This window comes from Anabrus simplex, chromosome 2, assembly GCF_040414725.1.
Source record: "Anabrus simplex isolate iqAnaSimp1 chromosome 2, ASM4041472v1, whole genome shotgun sequence".
Classification (NCBI taxonomy): domain Eukaryota; kingdom Metazoa; phylum Arthropoda; class Insecta; order Orthoptera; family Tettigoniidae; genus Anabrus; species Anabrus simplex.
Window position 1 is genome coordinate 256,961,381 of NC_090266.1, and position 15,664 is coordinate 256,977,044.

Here is a 15,664-nt window from a genome sequence, read left to right on the forward strand (position 1 = left end):
GCTTTAGGTAGTACCGAACAGATATGTCTTACGGCAATGAGGGTGTAGGAAAGGGATAAGAGCGGGAAAGAAGTGACCTTGTCTCTAATTAAAGTACAGCCCCAGCATCTGCCTGGTTTCAAAGTGGGAAACCACGGAAACCCATCTTCAGGGCTGCCGACGGAGTTCGAACTCACTATCTCCCGAACGCAAGATGATAGCTACGTGGACCAAACCGGGTGGCCGTTTGCTCGGTCGGGGATTTTAATCTCGTATGGTTAATGCCACTGTCTCGGGGACTGGGTCCTTTTGTTTGTACACACAACAGACCACACTACCAACCATCACAGATACACGCAATAGTGAATACACCGCTCCGTAAAATTGGGTCAGATCCACATAAGGTACCGAACCGACTTCAAGTGATTGGGAAAAAGCCCTGCAGAATAAGAAGATAATGGAGATTTTGTCAATACGAGGACAGGTATTTTTTTTATTAATGTGTGGATGGAACGATATTTAAGGCACCTTGTTGCGAGCGTTCTTGATTTTACTTGAAAAATCAGGATTGAATGGAATCAACCTGTAATTTTTCAAAATGCGGCTGTGTGTACTAATCAGTAATCACTCTACAGTACCATCTTCTCAGTAGTCTACAGAGAAAAACGAAGTACTGGTAAAAAGTACTTGGTACCATCACATAAATCATTGGATAGTTTATAGGAAAGTACTTTTTCCAAATGATCTTTCAACATAGGATGTGCATGAAACCTAAGAAGCTTTCCATCTTTCTTTTCGACACTAATAAGAGCAGCAAGAGACACTCGTCTGACTGAGAACTCATTAATGAAAACTGTCACTAGGCCGGGGAAGGCGGCTGAGTAGCGCGGCCGACTACCGCACGGCAACATGGAATTCACCTGAGCTACTGTGTAGCCGAGTCTGGTCGCCAATTCCTGTCACCTAGTGTGAAGCGGCCCTAACCCTCTCTTTGTAATAAGCTCAGCAGCCTCTCAGTTAGTGCCAGTGTTTAAATCACTCAAAACAGCTTCTCTTGGTTTTTTTTTTTTGCATTAAACAGACATGTCTTATGACACTGATGGAACAGGTAGGACTAAGCAGGAAGCAACTGTGGCCGTAATTAAAGTTGTCACAAATGAGAAATTGCAGGAAACAATCATCAGGTCTGCCAACAGTGGGGTTCAAACGCATCTCCCGAATGCAAACACACAGCTACATGACGTAAAACGAGTAGCCATCTTGCTGGGTTCTACTTCTCTTAACCTGCATTATTCTTGTCCATTCACCTCATATGATCCCATCACCGAAAATGGTTTATGTGTACAGCTTCATCCACCAAATCCATTCCTAATTTGCCTGGCTCCTTGGCTGAATGCTCAGCATAGCTGCCTCCGGTTTAGAGGGACCCGGGTTCAATTCCTGGCTGGGACAGAGATTTTAATCTTAAATGATTCTTTCCCCTGGCTTGGGACAGGTGGTTGTATTGTCCCCAACATTCCTGCAATTCACACACCACACTACCTGCCACTACAAGAACATGCAGTTCCCATACACTGTGGATGCTGCCCACCCTCGTTAGAGAGTCTGCTTTACAAGGGTTGCACCAAACTAGGAACAGCCACACAAATTTATTATATCATTCCTAAATTAGCCCTTCTCTCTTGGTTACAAGAACCCTCATGTCACTGTTCCCATACATTTGTAGCAGCAACCATTCTTGCACTTCGGTCTGAAAACTGAGTAGTGTAAAGACAGTTTCGTCCAGGAGCAGACTTCTTTCTCACAAAATACTGCTGATCACAACTGCGAGCTCACTGCATTTGCCTTGCTGCACCTCGATTCAATTTCACTAACTATAATACCATCTTAGGAGAATATACATCCTAAATGCTTGGAATGATCCACCTGTTCCAGTTTTCTAATCCTGACTTGTCATTTGATCTTCTTGGGTTTCTTCCCTACTGACATCACTTTAGTCTTGGAAATGCTAATTTTCACATCATACTAAATGGTGGAGCAAATGAGGAAGATGGAGAAGTGCCATAAATGCCCTGACCCAGCAGGAGCTGGGTAAGGGGAAAGGAGGAGGGTGATAATGACTAATTGCACCTAAATTCAAGTTCGAAGATATTAGATTGCCGGCTTCCCACAGTCTACCATTAAGACAAAGTTGTCCACATATGCCTAACTGCTTACTACATTTCCACATAACTGAATACCTCCTTGCCATTTTTTTTTTTACTTTTCAACAAATGATCCATGTTAACTATGAACAAGAACGCAGAAAGATTACAGTCTTGTGTAACACACTACCTTGAATCAAGAGCTCATTCTATTGTCAATTCTCATTGCAGCCCAATTATCAACATAATGCCTCTGATTATCTTCAATAACCTTACCTCTAGTCCCATAATCCCTCAGTACAGCAAACATATTTTCTGTTGGTACTCCTTGTCATATGCCTTCACAAGATCTACAAAACAAACAAAAGTAGACTCATCTCGTAACATTAGTCAATTACTTGGTGCATACTGAATATCTGGCCTGACAGCCCTTCTTTGTTCTGAAACCACACTGGTTTTCATCCAAATTAAAAGTCGGAGATCAGTTTATGGTAAAAAAATTTGTTCCTGCTGGCAAGCTTGTCCCCAGATTTCATGGGCCATGTATTATTTTGGATTTCTTAATCCCTGTCACTTTGTTGGTCAGCAACCCAGCCACTGAGAGGATATTTAGGGTTCACCTCTCTCAGGCGAAACCAGTATAAATTAATAGATTTACAACTTAAGCCACTATATCTTGGCAGTAAGTGAAGGTTATTTTTCTTTTTTTTGGTAACTGGATGCAATTTAAATTTAGTAAGTAACGTATTTGTAATATGCAGGCCTTCTGCCCCGACCATAAGAGAATGATCTTGTACAATCTTCCTGTTGTGTGTCATCTGCGCTCAAGCTCCGCGCCTACAAGCTCCGCAACCCGCCGCATCACCGATGTTTCCAGAGCCTACGAGATGACGGCACTGCGCCTGGCATGCTCGTCTGTGACGTCAGCCAGCGCTATATAAGGAGAGATGTTCCTCGCCTTACCGAGGACTACCACAGTGTCCAACGACCAGACCACACCGCAAGTCAAACACGGAGGCATTCCTCTTAAAAATGTGTCTTGAACAGGTGGACTGATTGCTGGTCGTGAGGTCTCACCTCCGGACATTGCCTCATCTTCCCCGATTCCCGTAGCCACGTCGAGCCCCGAGTCAAGCATTCTGCTACACTCTCAAGTCCTCACCAGTGCTCCGACGACTATTTTAGCATTCTGCGAATTAAGATATTGATGCAAGTTCCTTGCAAGTCTAAGTCCAATACTAGCATTCTACTAACGCAACTCTCCCTACAAGTTACACTTGTTACCCCACAGCAGATAGTTTTCGACTATCCAAGGACATTTCCCAGTGGAATAGACTATCTCCTCAAGATAGGTTTGAATGTGTATATAAGACTCTCTCTTTGTAAATATATATTTGTGCCACAGACTTTCAGTATATCATTTAATAACAGCATTAACTGCGTGCAATCAATCAAGCTTCAAGACAAGTTTCATTATATTTCTTGTAAATACTGTATAAAACTATTGAAGCAATAAACTTTATGTTGTGTTACTGTATACCAAGTTCCTTGTATACAACACTTCCCCTCTATTAAGTGCCTCGTTGCCATGGCCTGGTGGCCATTACCTAGCCCCCGTCTCCAAATCCCGGCCTACAGACACACACTCATCCTCAATGCCGCCCGCCTCATCACAACCTGCAATATATTTTTAAAAAATAGTACTCTCAACTCTATCAAACAATCTCTGTTGCCGAGTTAATTACTGTTTCAGTGCCCCCTCAGCCGTCGGCGGCTGTGTCTCAACATCTGGCGAGCGATGCCGGCGTGGGGTAAGGGACCACTTCACTCTGGTCCAGTCTCCTTCCGAACGGTGCGATGGAGTTCCATCTTTCCGGCAAGGGCTGAGGTGCGGTAACACAACCGCCAACCCATCTTGGAACAATACGTCTACATCTGGTCTGCAGCGACCATCATCATGACTACTCCTCTCATAGTAGCGGGAGAGGTGTATCTGAGGGTACTTGGGGGGTCCGAAGGACACCACCCTGGTATTGGCGGCAATGGCCGATCTTGCCGTCATACTTGAACAAGGCACCACGGACTTAGATGACTGCGGGAAGATTTCAAGATGGGGTTTCAATATATTTTCCTCTAAAATGAACTTTCAGCAAGAAATTTTCCATCTGTGAAATTCCAACATAATTTTTTTTTTTTTTTTTTTGCAAAGTTCTACTGTGTCACCCCAGGGAAAGACTTTTGGGCTGGGGGGAGGTCTGTACCGAGAGGTACATCTCCTCCCCGTGCATTTAAAGGAAGCGCTTTGAAGAAAGCTATCTAACATACAAAACTTGAAACACCTTGTGCAAGAAGTTGGGACGTTGATTAACAGATGTCACTACTAAAGTGATGTGTTATTTTAAGGTTTCCTAAACTGACTGGATTTCTTTTGTTTCTTTTTGGTGTACCACAGGTTGCAACAACTATTTCAAGAAGTGTGGACTTTTCTCCATAGATGTCTCTACTTAAGAACTGATGCTATGCACTCTGGTGCAAAGTTGAATAACTAGAAATTTAATGAAATTTTGTGTTCATAGGTTTTCTGAACTGAACTGACTTTCCTTATTTTTGATACTTCAAGGTTTGCAACACTTCTTATTTACCCCGCCAACTTGGGATCTCAACCAATAGGAAAATTCATGTATTAATTTTTCTGCCAATCATAGGCTTCTTGTAACTTTTCGACTGTCCAATAAAAATGAGAGGGTGTGTCCAGATTTAATCCAGAGCCTTCTCAAACCTTCCTCTCGGGTATAAAAGCTGACGCCTTTTCCAGCTAACTTGTCTTTCTGATCGTCGCGTTATTGAGTGTGTGTGCTAAGAGAGGAGGCAGGAGCCTCATTCGTTGGAAGGCAGAACACCAGCAAGGTAATGGGCACTATCTTTCTAACTCAGTAGTTATCTCCGCAAGCTGATCCGAGGGGGAGGTTCCCTCTCTTAAGTAATGCAACCGTAAATTTTCTAAAATGTAAACCTTTCTTTTTGCTCATGTAATAGTTCAAGTTAGTCAAAAGTACTTAACTGAAAACCGGGGATAGAGAGTGCGTTACCCTCTCGAATTCCCCTTCAATTAATCTTGAGGTGACTATGATTTTGTAACCGTTTTCGCTTGTAAATTGTAACTTAACTTGTCCATCTAGTCACCTCAGTAGTTCAGGATTAGCCTCTGCATCGTCGGGCCACAAGCGCAAGTAGGGTTTTAACCTCTTGATTTCAAGGAGCGCAAGTGTCTGCCTCCATACATTTTGTTTTTGGGGCCAGTAATTGAACCTGTTAATTTCCATAAAGGCCCAGTAGAATGGGTACTAGATACCCCTGTGTAAAGGTAAAAAGCTATTGATATGGTCTTCAAATAGTAGGTTGAGCCTAGAGAGGCCTGAAAGTATGAATTTTAGTGAGCAAAGACACTCTAATCACCAATGTAAAATTTAAAGGTTGCCTTGAGTAGGCTGTAAAGGTTTGGGAGCGTAGTCTCCTGGGTAGAATTGTAGAGCATTGAGGCTCTTTTCTTCAAGTGTCAAATACATTTGTGTAATATTGAGTGGTACCTTTGGAAGGCCGTAACTTGAAACCTTTGGAGCAAAGTGTTCTTGAAAATTGTTTTGGGAGATTTCTCTCCTTGTCTATCTCACTAAACGCAACATTAGTGATGTTGGGATCCTTGTAAATTATGAACTTGAAGCTCAAAATTGTAACTTACCAATTCTTGGTTTTCCTGTTTGTCAATTTTGTACCAAATTAGCTCTGTACCTGAAATCTCTTTCTTTCACCAAGTGAATAGTTTTGTTAGAATTTAATATCTGAAAAGAATTTAACCTTTATTTTAATGTTTTAAATTAATCTTTGACTATTGTAGATAAACCCATTCCAACCCGCACCTTCTTTCACCTCTGCGTTCCACAGAAATACCCTAGAACAATATATATCAATGATATGGGTTTTTTTTTCTAGCTGCTTTACGTCGCACCGACACAGATAGGTCTCATGGTTGACGATGGGGCAGGAAAGGGCTAGGAGTGGGAACGAAGCGGCCGTGGCCTTAATTAAGGTACAGCCCCAACATTTGCCTGGTGTGAAAATGGGAAATCAATGAAAACCATCTTCAGGGCTGCCGACAATGGGGTTCGAACCTACTATCTCCCGAATACTGGATACTGGCCGCACTTAAGCGACTGCAGCTATCGAGCTCGGTAATGATGTGTGTAAAGAAGTGGAATCAGAGATAAATATTTTTGCAGATGATGTTATTCTGTACAGAGTAATAAATAAGTTACAAGATTGTGAGCAACTGCAAAATGACCTTGATAATGTTGTGAGATGGACAGTATGATGATAAACTGGGTTAACAGCCAGGTTGTGAGTTTCACAAACAGGAAGAGTCCTCTCAGTTTTAATTACTGTGTTGATGGGGTGAAAGTTCCTTTTGGGGATCATTTTAAGTACCTAGGTGTTAATATAAGGAAAGATCTTCATTCGGGTGATCACAAATATGATTGTCAATAAAGGGTACAGATCTCTGCCCATGGTTATAAGGGTATTTAGTGGTTGTAGTAAGGATGAAAAGGAGAGGGCATATAAGTCTCTGGTAAGACCCCAACTAGCGTATGGTTCCAGTGTATGGGACCCTCACTAGGATTACTTGATTCAAGAACTGGAAAAAAATCTAAAGAAAAGCAGCTCGATTTGTTCTGGGTGATTTCCGACAAAAGAGTAACGTTACAAAAATGTTGCAAAGTTTGGGCTGGGAAGGCTTGGGAGAAATGAGACAAGCTGTTCGACTAAGTGGTATAAGACCAATTTTATGTTTTTACCCGTATTGAACTTACTATCAGTATTTACAATTCTTGTATTTATTATCTGCACCATTTCAATACATAAAATGTATATTGTCCTAAAGGGACATTACAATACAAACGTTAATTGGTACATGTTTTGCTCGCTGTATCGAGCATCTTCAGCCATCTTTTATACGATTGTCTCAAGGTTAAGTCATTCATTAAGTCCTATTTGCAATAAATTTGCACATTAAAAATGTTTTACACAATAAAATATCGACACACTTAAAGAGTAAACAAGAAAAATTGACAATTAAAATGTGTCATTGATGGACTAGATGTTAATTATATAATATTCATAAAATGCCGTCACTACTTATAAAGTAAACCAGAGAATTTGACAATTAAAATGTATCATTAATGGACTAGACGTTTATAACATAATATTGATGTCTAAGTCATAGTAAATATGCCAATTAAATCAGAAGATTTGGTTAATTCTAATTTGATTCTTGATTTTTTCAAACACTTAGTGTATTTATTGAGGTTTCAATGCTCATACAAAAATAGTAAACGTTAAAAAGTTAAACATTTTAATTGTCAATTTTTCTTGTTTTTGTCTTTAAGTGTGACGACATTTTATTGTGTAAAACATTTTTAATGTGCAAATTTATTGTACATAGGACTTAATGAATAACAACCTTGAGACAATCGTATAAAAGATGGCTGAAAATGCTCGATACAGCAAGCGAAACATGCACCAATTAACGTTTGTATTGTAACGCCCCTTTAGGACAATATACATTTTATGTATTGAATTGGTGTGGATAAGAAATACAAGAATTGTAAATACTAAGTGGTATGTTCCAAGCTGTCAGTGGAGAGATGGCGTGGAATGACATCAGCAGATGAATATGTTTGAGTGATGTCTTTAAAAGTAGGAAAGATCACAATATGAAGATAAAGCTGAAATTCAAGAGGACAAATTGGGGCAAATATTCGTTTACAGGGAGGGGAGTTAGTGATTGGAATAACTTACCAAGGGAGATGTTCAATGAATTTCCCATTTCTTTGCGATCGTTTAAGAAAAGGCTGGGAAGACAACAGATAGGGAATCTGCCACCTGGGCGACTGCCCTAAATGCAGATGAGTATTGACCGATTGATTGACTGAACTTACTCTCTACAACATATCACACTTTTCCAAAATACCAGTGACCACCTTGCTAGGTATGCCAAAAATGAAACACCTCAATAGTTTTTGCCATCTTTCCTATTCCATTGCTTGTAGTACCACTTTTGCTCAAGAAGGAGGGACCTTACTAACGTTCTGTGCTAATCCTACTACTTTGTCAAGCCATTTCATCCTTACATTCCTATTATATTTCCTGCTGCTTTATGAAAATGTAGTTTATTTACCATCCTTTCCACTTCTGCAAGTGCAATTTCACTGCCATTGTTTGTCTTCTCCCTATGAACTCAATCGTTCATGACTTCAATAGACTTCCTCGCATGTAAAGAAGATTTTAAAAATATTATTTTGATATGTCCAGTAGTCACCTAGGATCTACAATGATTTTGCCTGATTTGTATATTTTTTTATTATTTGCTTTACGTCGCACCGACACAGATAGGTCTTTTGGCGACTATGGGATAGGTAAAGGGTAGGAAGTGGGAAGGAAGTGGCCATGGCCTGGTGTGAAAAAGGGAAACCACGGAAAACCATCTTCAGGGCCGCCGACAGTGGGGTTCGAATCCACTATCTCTCAGATGCAAGCTCACAGCTGCGCGCCCCTACCCACATGACCAACTTGTCCAGTTTTACCTGATTTACCCTGTAGACTATTCATTTCCCTTTTCCCTCCTTTTCTAAGTTTCTTTATTACAGACCAGAAAGGATTCACTGACTAAGTCTCTTTCCAGGTTATTACTAAAATATCCCAAAATTTCTCCTTGTCCTCAACAATGATTTGCGTCTCACGGTTTCCTTCATCGACATACAGTTCCCTACTTGCATCAGTTCTTATCTAAAGTGATTTTTGACAAGTCATCTTTTTAGGTTTACAAGCTGCTCTGACTATCATTCCACCAAGATGTTCACTCTTTCCCATTTTTACACACAGTTGCTCCCCTTGCAGTTTCTACTACAATTCCCTGTATGCTAGCTACTCTTTCAATATCCTGAATTCACTGACTGTCTGTTTGGAAATTTTCACTAATCACATACATATACTTCTAATTTCCTCGTCCTGAAGACACACATCACAGCCTCTAACCTCAGCCTAGCAATACTTAGTTCATTAATAATAGTAATAATAGTAATAATAATAATAATAATAATAATAATAATAATAATAATAATAATCACGGTACTGCCCGAGCTAACCACGTGCAGGCATTTTGATTTGACACCATCTAGGCTCCCAGTGGATCAATTTCAACATTATGTTTTACTGTATCAGATGGCAAGGTGAACAAGATCTCTGTTGGCAATCTATGTCTGAGATTTTAATTAATATTTTTGGATAAACAGCAAATGTGTCACTTGAGATCTTTTACATGCTGACATTGTACGGCATGGAGTGTCAAATGGCTATTTTTCCACTCTTCAAAAATCTGACCATCTCTGACAGATTTCAACCCATGACCTTGGGATCTGGAAGAGATACACTACCACTAATCCGCAAAGGAAGCTACTTAGCTCACTGCAAATTACACGATAGGGGAAAAAAATCCCTGGAATATCCATACCTTCCTAAAAGATTTCCTGAATTCGAAGTGAGTTATAATATAGTCTATTATGGGTCTGGTGTCCCTCCCCTCCCCTGTGCAGCAATGAGTAGGCTTATGCCTGAAGAATGAATGTGTATTCTGCTAATCCCATACTAGCACAGAAGTCCACCAAATGCTTCCCATTCCTATTAGCTTCCATATTCTCCCCACATATACTAATCACCTTCTCACATCCTTCAATTCTATTTCCAATTCTCAGAATGAAATCACCACCCATTAGGAGAGCACTATACTGACCATGACATCATTCAGTGCTTCATAAAACTTGTCTACCTCATCCTCATCTGTTCCCTCACATGGTGAATATACTGAGAAGATTCTCACATTAATTTCTCCTATTACTAAATCTACCCACATCATTTGTTTATTTACATGACTAACGGGAACTACGTTGTGTGCTATCATTTTCCTAATGAACGATCGCACTCCACACTCTGCCCTTCCTCTTTTGACACCTGTTAAGATCTTATAATCCCTTCCTCATTATCATCCTTATCTGAAGATCATTAACTTGTAACACATCCAGATGCATCCTCATTGCTGACTCAGATAGTTCAACATTATTCTTCCATAAGCCCCATTAATATTGATAGCTCCCAATCAAATTCCATTTCATTTGCAAAGTTGTTTCCAAGGAGTCCCTGAACTATGAAATGGTAGTGGGACGTGGTCACACTCACATGTTTGAGGCTTCCTAAAAAAGTTTTAAGTTGCTAAGTAAATTTTCTGTGAAGTAGGATGCTACCCTACTCACAAATAGCCCCAGTGACAAATCTCCCCTCCCTAGGGACTATATGGTATACTGCTAGCTGCCCGAGCATGAGGAAGGCCACTACTCAGAATATGTCCGAGATGCCTGCCCCCCATTCCATAGCAAGTGGTACTGGTATCGTGACTCCCAGAATCACTTACTAGACCACTCAACAGTTTCCCATGGTTTACGAACAAGGATGGGACTACAGTAAGCCACACCACAAATCATGACTAATGGATTTCAAATCTATTTTGTTTTCTTATGGACTACAATAAGTTTGTTTGTTTCATCAAGCAGCCTGAGTCTGATGTGGGTCAGCAAGTTATATAATGTAATACCTTATGCAATCAGTCCATGTAAAAATGGTGAGGGTGTCATTTGTAGAATCAGTTGGTACCGGTACTTGCAAACTGAAATGTAAGAGCACTTTGGAGCTCGGTAAGGAAAATAAACTGAAACCACCTCACTTCTCTTCCTTGTACACCTAACACTGGAGTTTTCAATGACAGTAATAGAAGTGTCGGCGAGCCAACCAACCTTCAGGTACATACATACATACGCTACACCAGACTGAGTGGTTCAGAGGGTAGGCAGAGCACTGGTCTGCTGAGCCCAAGTTGAGAGATTTGATTAGGCTATAGCTCAGTCCGTGGTATATGAAGGTGGCCTTGTCAATAAATTTACTGGCACATAAAAACTCCTGTGGGGCAACATGCTGGTATCTCAGTGCGTCCAAATACTGTAAATAGGATTAAACTCAACAACTTGGGCTTAGAAACCCAATGCTCTATCATCTGAACCACTCAGTCCTTCTTACATTTCAGGCTGAATGTAAGTTAAATATTTTTAATTATTTGCTTTCCATTGCAGCGACACAGATAGATCTTTTGGCGACAGTGGGATAGGAGAGGCCTAGGAATGGGAAGGAAGCGGCCATGGCCTTAACTGAGGTACAGCCCCAGCATTTGCCTGGTGTGAAAATGGGAAACCGCGGAAAACCATCTTCAGAGCTGCCGACAGTGGGGTTCGAATCCTCCATCTCCTGGATGCAAGCTCACAGGTTCGCACCCGTAACTGCATGGCCAACTCGCCCAGTTTAAATATTTTAATATTTGTTTTAAAGAGAGAGAGAAAAAAATTATGCTTGTAAAGTGCAGCACATATTTTAGTGAACCGGACATTTGTATACACACAATTTGAACACACAGTTCTGGTGGTATTTGAAGGTGCTCTTGTCCATAGATTTACTGGCTCATAAAATAATTCCTGTGGGGCAATATTCTGGCATCTCAGAGTTTCTAATAAATTAAGCTCAAACCCAACAACTTGGGATCAGAAAGTCAGCGCTCTCCATCTGAGCCACTTAGTCCTGTCAACATTTTAGACTGAACGTAAGTCCTATTACAAGGACTATTAATAAGCGTTTTTAAGAATTACAATTACAAAGCTCAAAAGTGGGGCATTAGTTGAATCTTGTCCTAAGAGGTCGTAGAAGTGAATACAAAATGTGGAATCAAGAAATATTGGAATTGGCTCTACTTGATAGTCAACTTGGTCCCTAGGGAGAAGACATAATCGAAAGACTATGTAACTTTTGCCAAGTTACCTTTCAGAACCCCGCAAATTGACGTCTGAGCCTAGCCTGATCGACTGTATTTGCCAAATGTAGATCAGACCACATGTGCAGAAATAATGCTCAAAGAACCTCCTGCAAACGTTCACTTCTGAGCGAGTCAAATTGGCAAGTGGACGGTAGTCTAATTCTTAAGTTACACCAAGAAGACCGGTGCACAGTCTATTGCAAACCATAATGTCCACAGAAATTTCGACATCCTTATCGCCCAGGTGTTCAGTTAAGAATCTCTGTATCCGGCTTGTAAGAAAGCTCCAGAGATTGAAGCCATCTCTTCACTCTCCTAGTTTTCTGAAATGCTGTCTGTTGGTAATAACTGATATCTGTACTCAGCACATTTTAGAATAATTGCAGTATTTTGTACCATCTGTATTTTGTATTTGCCTTCTAAAGAGCCAAGTTAGCTCGGATTTTTTTTCTTCCTTCATGGAAGTAAGTTGAAGTATGAAATTATAAATGAACCAAAGTTCCTAAGCATCATACACTACGGAATGTTAGATCTTCCGTAGTAAGCAATCAGTCAATGGATCGTTCCCATCATACTACTAGTATTTAAAAGTGCATACTTACGTATGTCCTCAACTTTAGGGGCTTTTTCAACGAATTTCTTCCTCTCACTCTTACTGAGTTTCTTTACGGGTTGCCCACTATGCTTCAATTTGCTTTTTCCCACAACTTCCCACTGTCCGGACATTGTCACGTAAGACTTGTTCCGTCTGCAATACAAATACCAAACACGACTAAAACGCCTATACTATCAGTTGACACAATCGACTACAACACACACTACACCACACTAGACAACCACATGCAGTCAGTCACAGTCAAAGGCGGTGAGCTGTCAATGCAATTGGCACGTTGGCAGTCTTTGCCAGATTAACCAACCTCTGAAGAACGAATTGTACTATTCTATGAAATATGACTCATAAACCTCATCATCCTCAACGCTAGGGGCTTTTTCAACGAATGTTTTGCTCTCACTCTTACTGAGTTTCTTTATGGGTTGCCCACTCTGCTTTAGTTCGGGTTTTTTTTTTTTTTTCCACAACTTCCCACTGTCCGGACATTGATACGTAAGACTAGTTGACGGTTAGTGGGGCGGGAGAACGGGGTTTGTTCGAGAATATATACAAATTGGGGGCTTGTAGATTTTAGCTTGGAAGGGCTGCACGATAATTTTCAATATATGGCACTATCAGCGCCGTACTTTCTACTTACAAATGTCCCGCATTCGCTAGTGATGCATGGGATGGCTAATCACATGTTTTCGAAGGGGCGACAACGTGCTGTATTTCGGATGTTGTGAAACAAATAGCAGTGATTTTACTGCACACGTTCTATTAGAGGATGCATCTATAAATACACCAAATAAGCAGAAAAGAAAACTGAATCTATATATTTAAAATACCACGCTGATTTTTGTTACATCGATTTCGAGAGACCGGCTGAATTGATTGACATCGTAAAACATTCTGAGGAATACAGAACAATACAATTATAGTTCTGTAGATTTACAGAGTATCTTCAAAGGCATAAACATTTCTTGCCGTATATTTTTAAATTATTAAAGAAAAGTGTAGCATTCTGATTGGCTAATACGTTCGCCGGTACTTCAAGCTCGCCTGAACAGTGCTGAACAGCAATCACGATAGGGGAGGTGGAAGGGGAGTAGCACTGCCTTCGTGATATACAGGTCGTACTGTAGCTCTGATGACGTCACGCTTTGGGTGGGACTTGGAGCCGATACGCATCCGCTCCGCTTGAATAACACACTCGTTTAAATTACTTAAGAAACTGTTAACACCTTATAAAACCAAAAACTGTTCATAAATATTTGTTAGTTCCGACATACTACGCATATAGTTCCCCGTAACGTTCTATTTCTCGCGTATATCCGTTCGTTTCTGTGAGTACAGGCTAACACTCTGAGATATACTCTTGCGCTAGAAAACAAGCAACCAATTACCAATACAATATACTACAAATGTAAATTATTTCTGTACCACCAATTCAGTACCTCCAAGAAAGATTGCGAGTAAGCTTACCTCCAACAGTAAGAAAACAATTACTGTCACTGTCATGAAATTCAGTTATTGTTTCAAAAATGTTGATTTTTTATAAACAGCAAATAATGCCTATACAATTATTTTCATATTCAATCTCAGCAGTGTAATTTCATAATACATTCCTACCTAAAATGGTAAAATGCATAAATTGGACTTGATTGTTCAGATACACCGAATTCAAATAAGCCGTAGGTCTAATTACATAAAAATATATCTAATGTTACCCATGTGTTTGACATAATAAGAAATTTTAACTCACCATCTGGACGAGACACTCTTATTTCCCTCACGATTTAGTCTTCAGGAAATTGGTTGACACACACAACTGTGTGGTGATTAACTATTAATTTCTCCCCGGGAATAGCCTTCTTCCATAACCTAATTCTTTCTTCATCAGAAGGAAACACACATAGCCTACTGGAGTGTACTCCCCTCGTTTATAATTTGCTTTGCAGCCAGGCACACAGCAACTCTTAGCATGGTGATTTCTCTCACTAATAGCCTCAATTCAATACACCTATACACATCGTGATTGATAATAAAACGCTGAATGCACTAATCCAATTCATTTTACACCAGGGATATAACATTACACAAATAAACTACAAAATTAAAACACGGCAGAGCGATATTCTTAACCTATAGCCTCACATAAATACACGCTCACACTATGTATTCTACACTAATTGAGGACTTTTCACTTAATAATGCAGTCGATAACGACTCAGTCTGATATATATCTGAGTAAACATGCGGCCACCGTTAAAATTGTCAATAACACAGCGAAGAATTCACATGTAACACAAATAACTCACGTGCTAAACTACCCCCGTAACGATCAGCTGATTGCTTTCCCGCGCTTGCTACAGTACGGTCTGCACTTCACGAAGGCAGTGGGAGTAGGCAGGCTTGAGTAGTGGGGGTGACGGTGCGGAGCGGAGCAGTTGTTGTGACGTCATCACCCGGTTGTACCGAGTGAACTACCAAGTGAATGTAATGTGGCGGCACGTTTAAATACGCTATTGGTATGGCAACGTAAATTCAATGCCCTTTTCTCACAACATAACTGTTGTGCTGAATACAGCAATGTTGTTTTCTGCTGAAGAGGGTGACCTCTCATTTCATCCTTGTGATGCCTCTTGATATGATCCCACAAATTTGATACGCCACCACCCGTCGCATAAATGCGGCCGCAAAATTTGCATTTTGCTGACTTTTATCATCAGTAATATGAAAGATCTGCCATGTATTAGACGGTTTTCGTGGCACTTGTGGTACACATTTCTGTAAAAAATTATTCAATTCCTTTAAATATTCTATAACATGAATACCACGTAAAAATGGGATTAAATATCAAACTAATACCACAATTATTATCTAATATACTTTGCATTATCTACACAACACAACAAGCGGAGGAAATATAGACACAAACTGAGAAGCACAGACTGAATACATGTACAATACTGTTACAATGGGGGG

General features: G+C 40.3%; 1 protein-coding gene across 1 annotated transcript in view; it reads right to left on the reverse strand.

Moving 5' to 3' along the window:
* Tmem214 (Transmembrane protein 214) overlaps positions 1-12,963 on the reverse strand; it is a 430,961-nt gene extending 417,998 nt beyond the window's left edge. Inside the window, exon 1 of the mRNA XM_067140553.2 lies at positions 12,687-12,963. Within this exon, the coding sequence (XP_066996654.1) occupies positions 12,687-12,810 (124 nt within the window). The 5' untranslated portion in view covers positions 12,811-12,963. The remainder of the gene's footprint in view (positions 1-12,686) is intronic.
* Between the last annotated feature and the right edge of the window lie 2,701 nt (positions 12,964-15,664).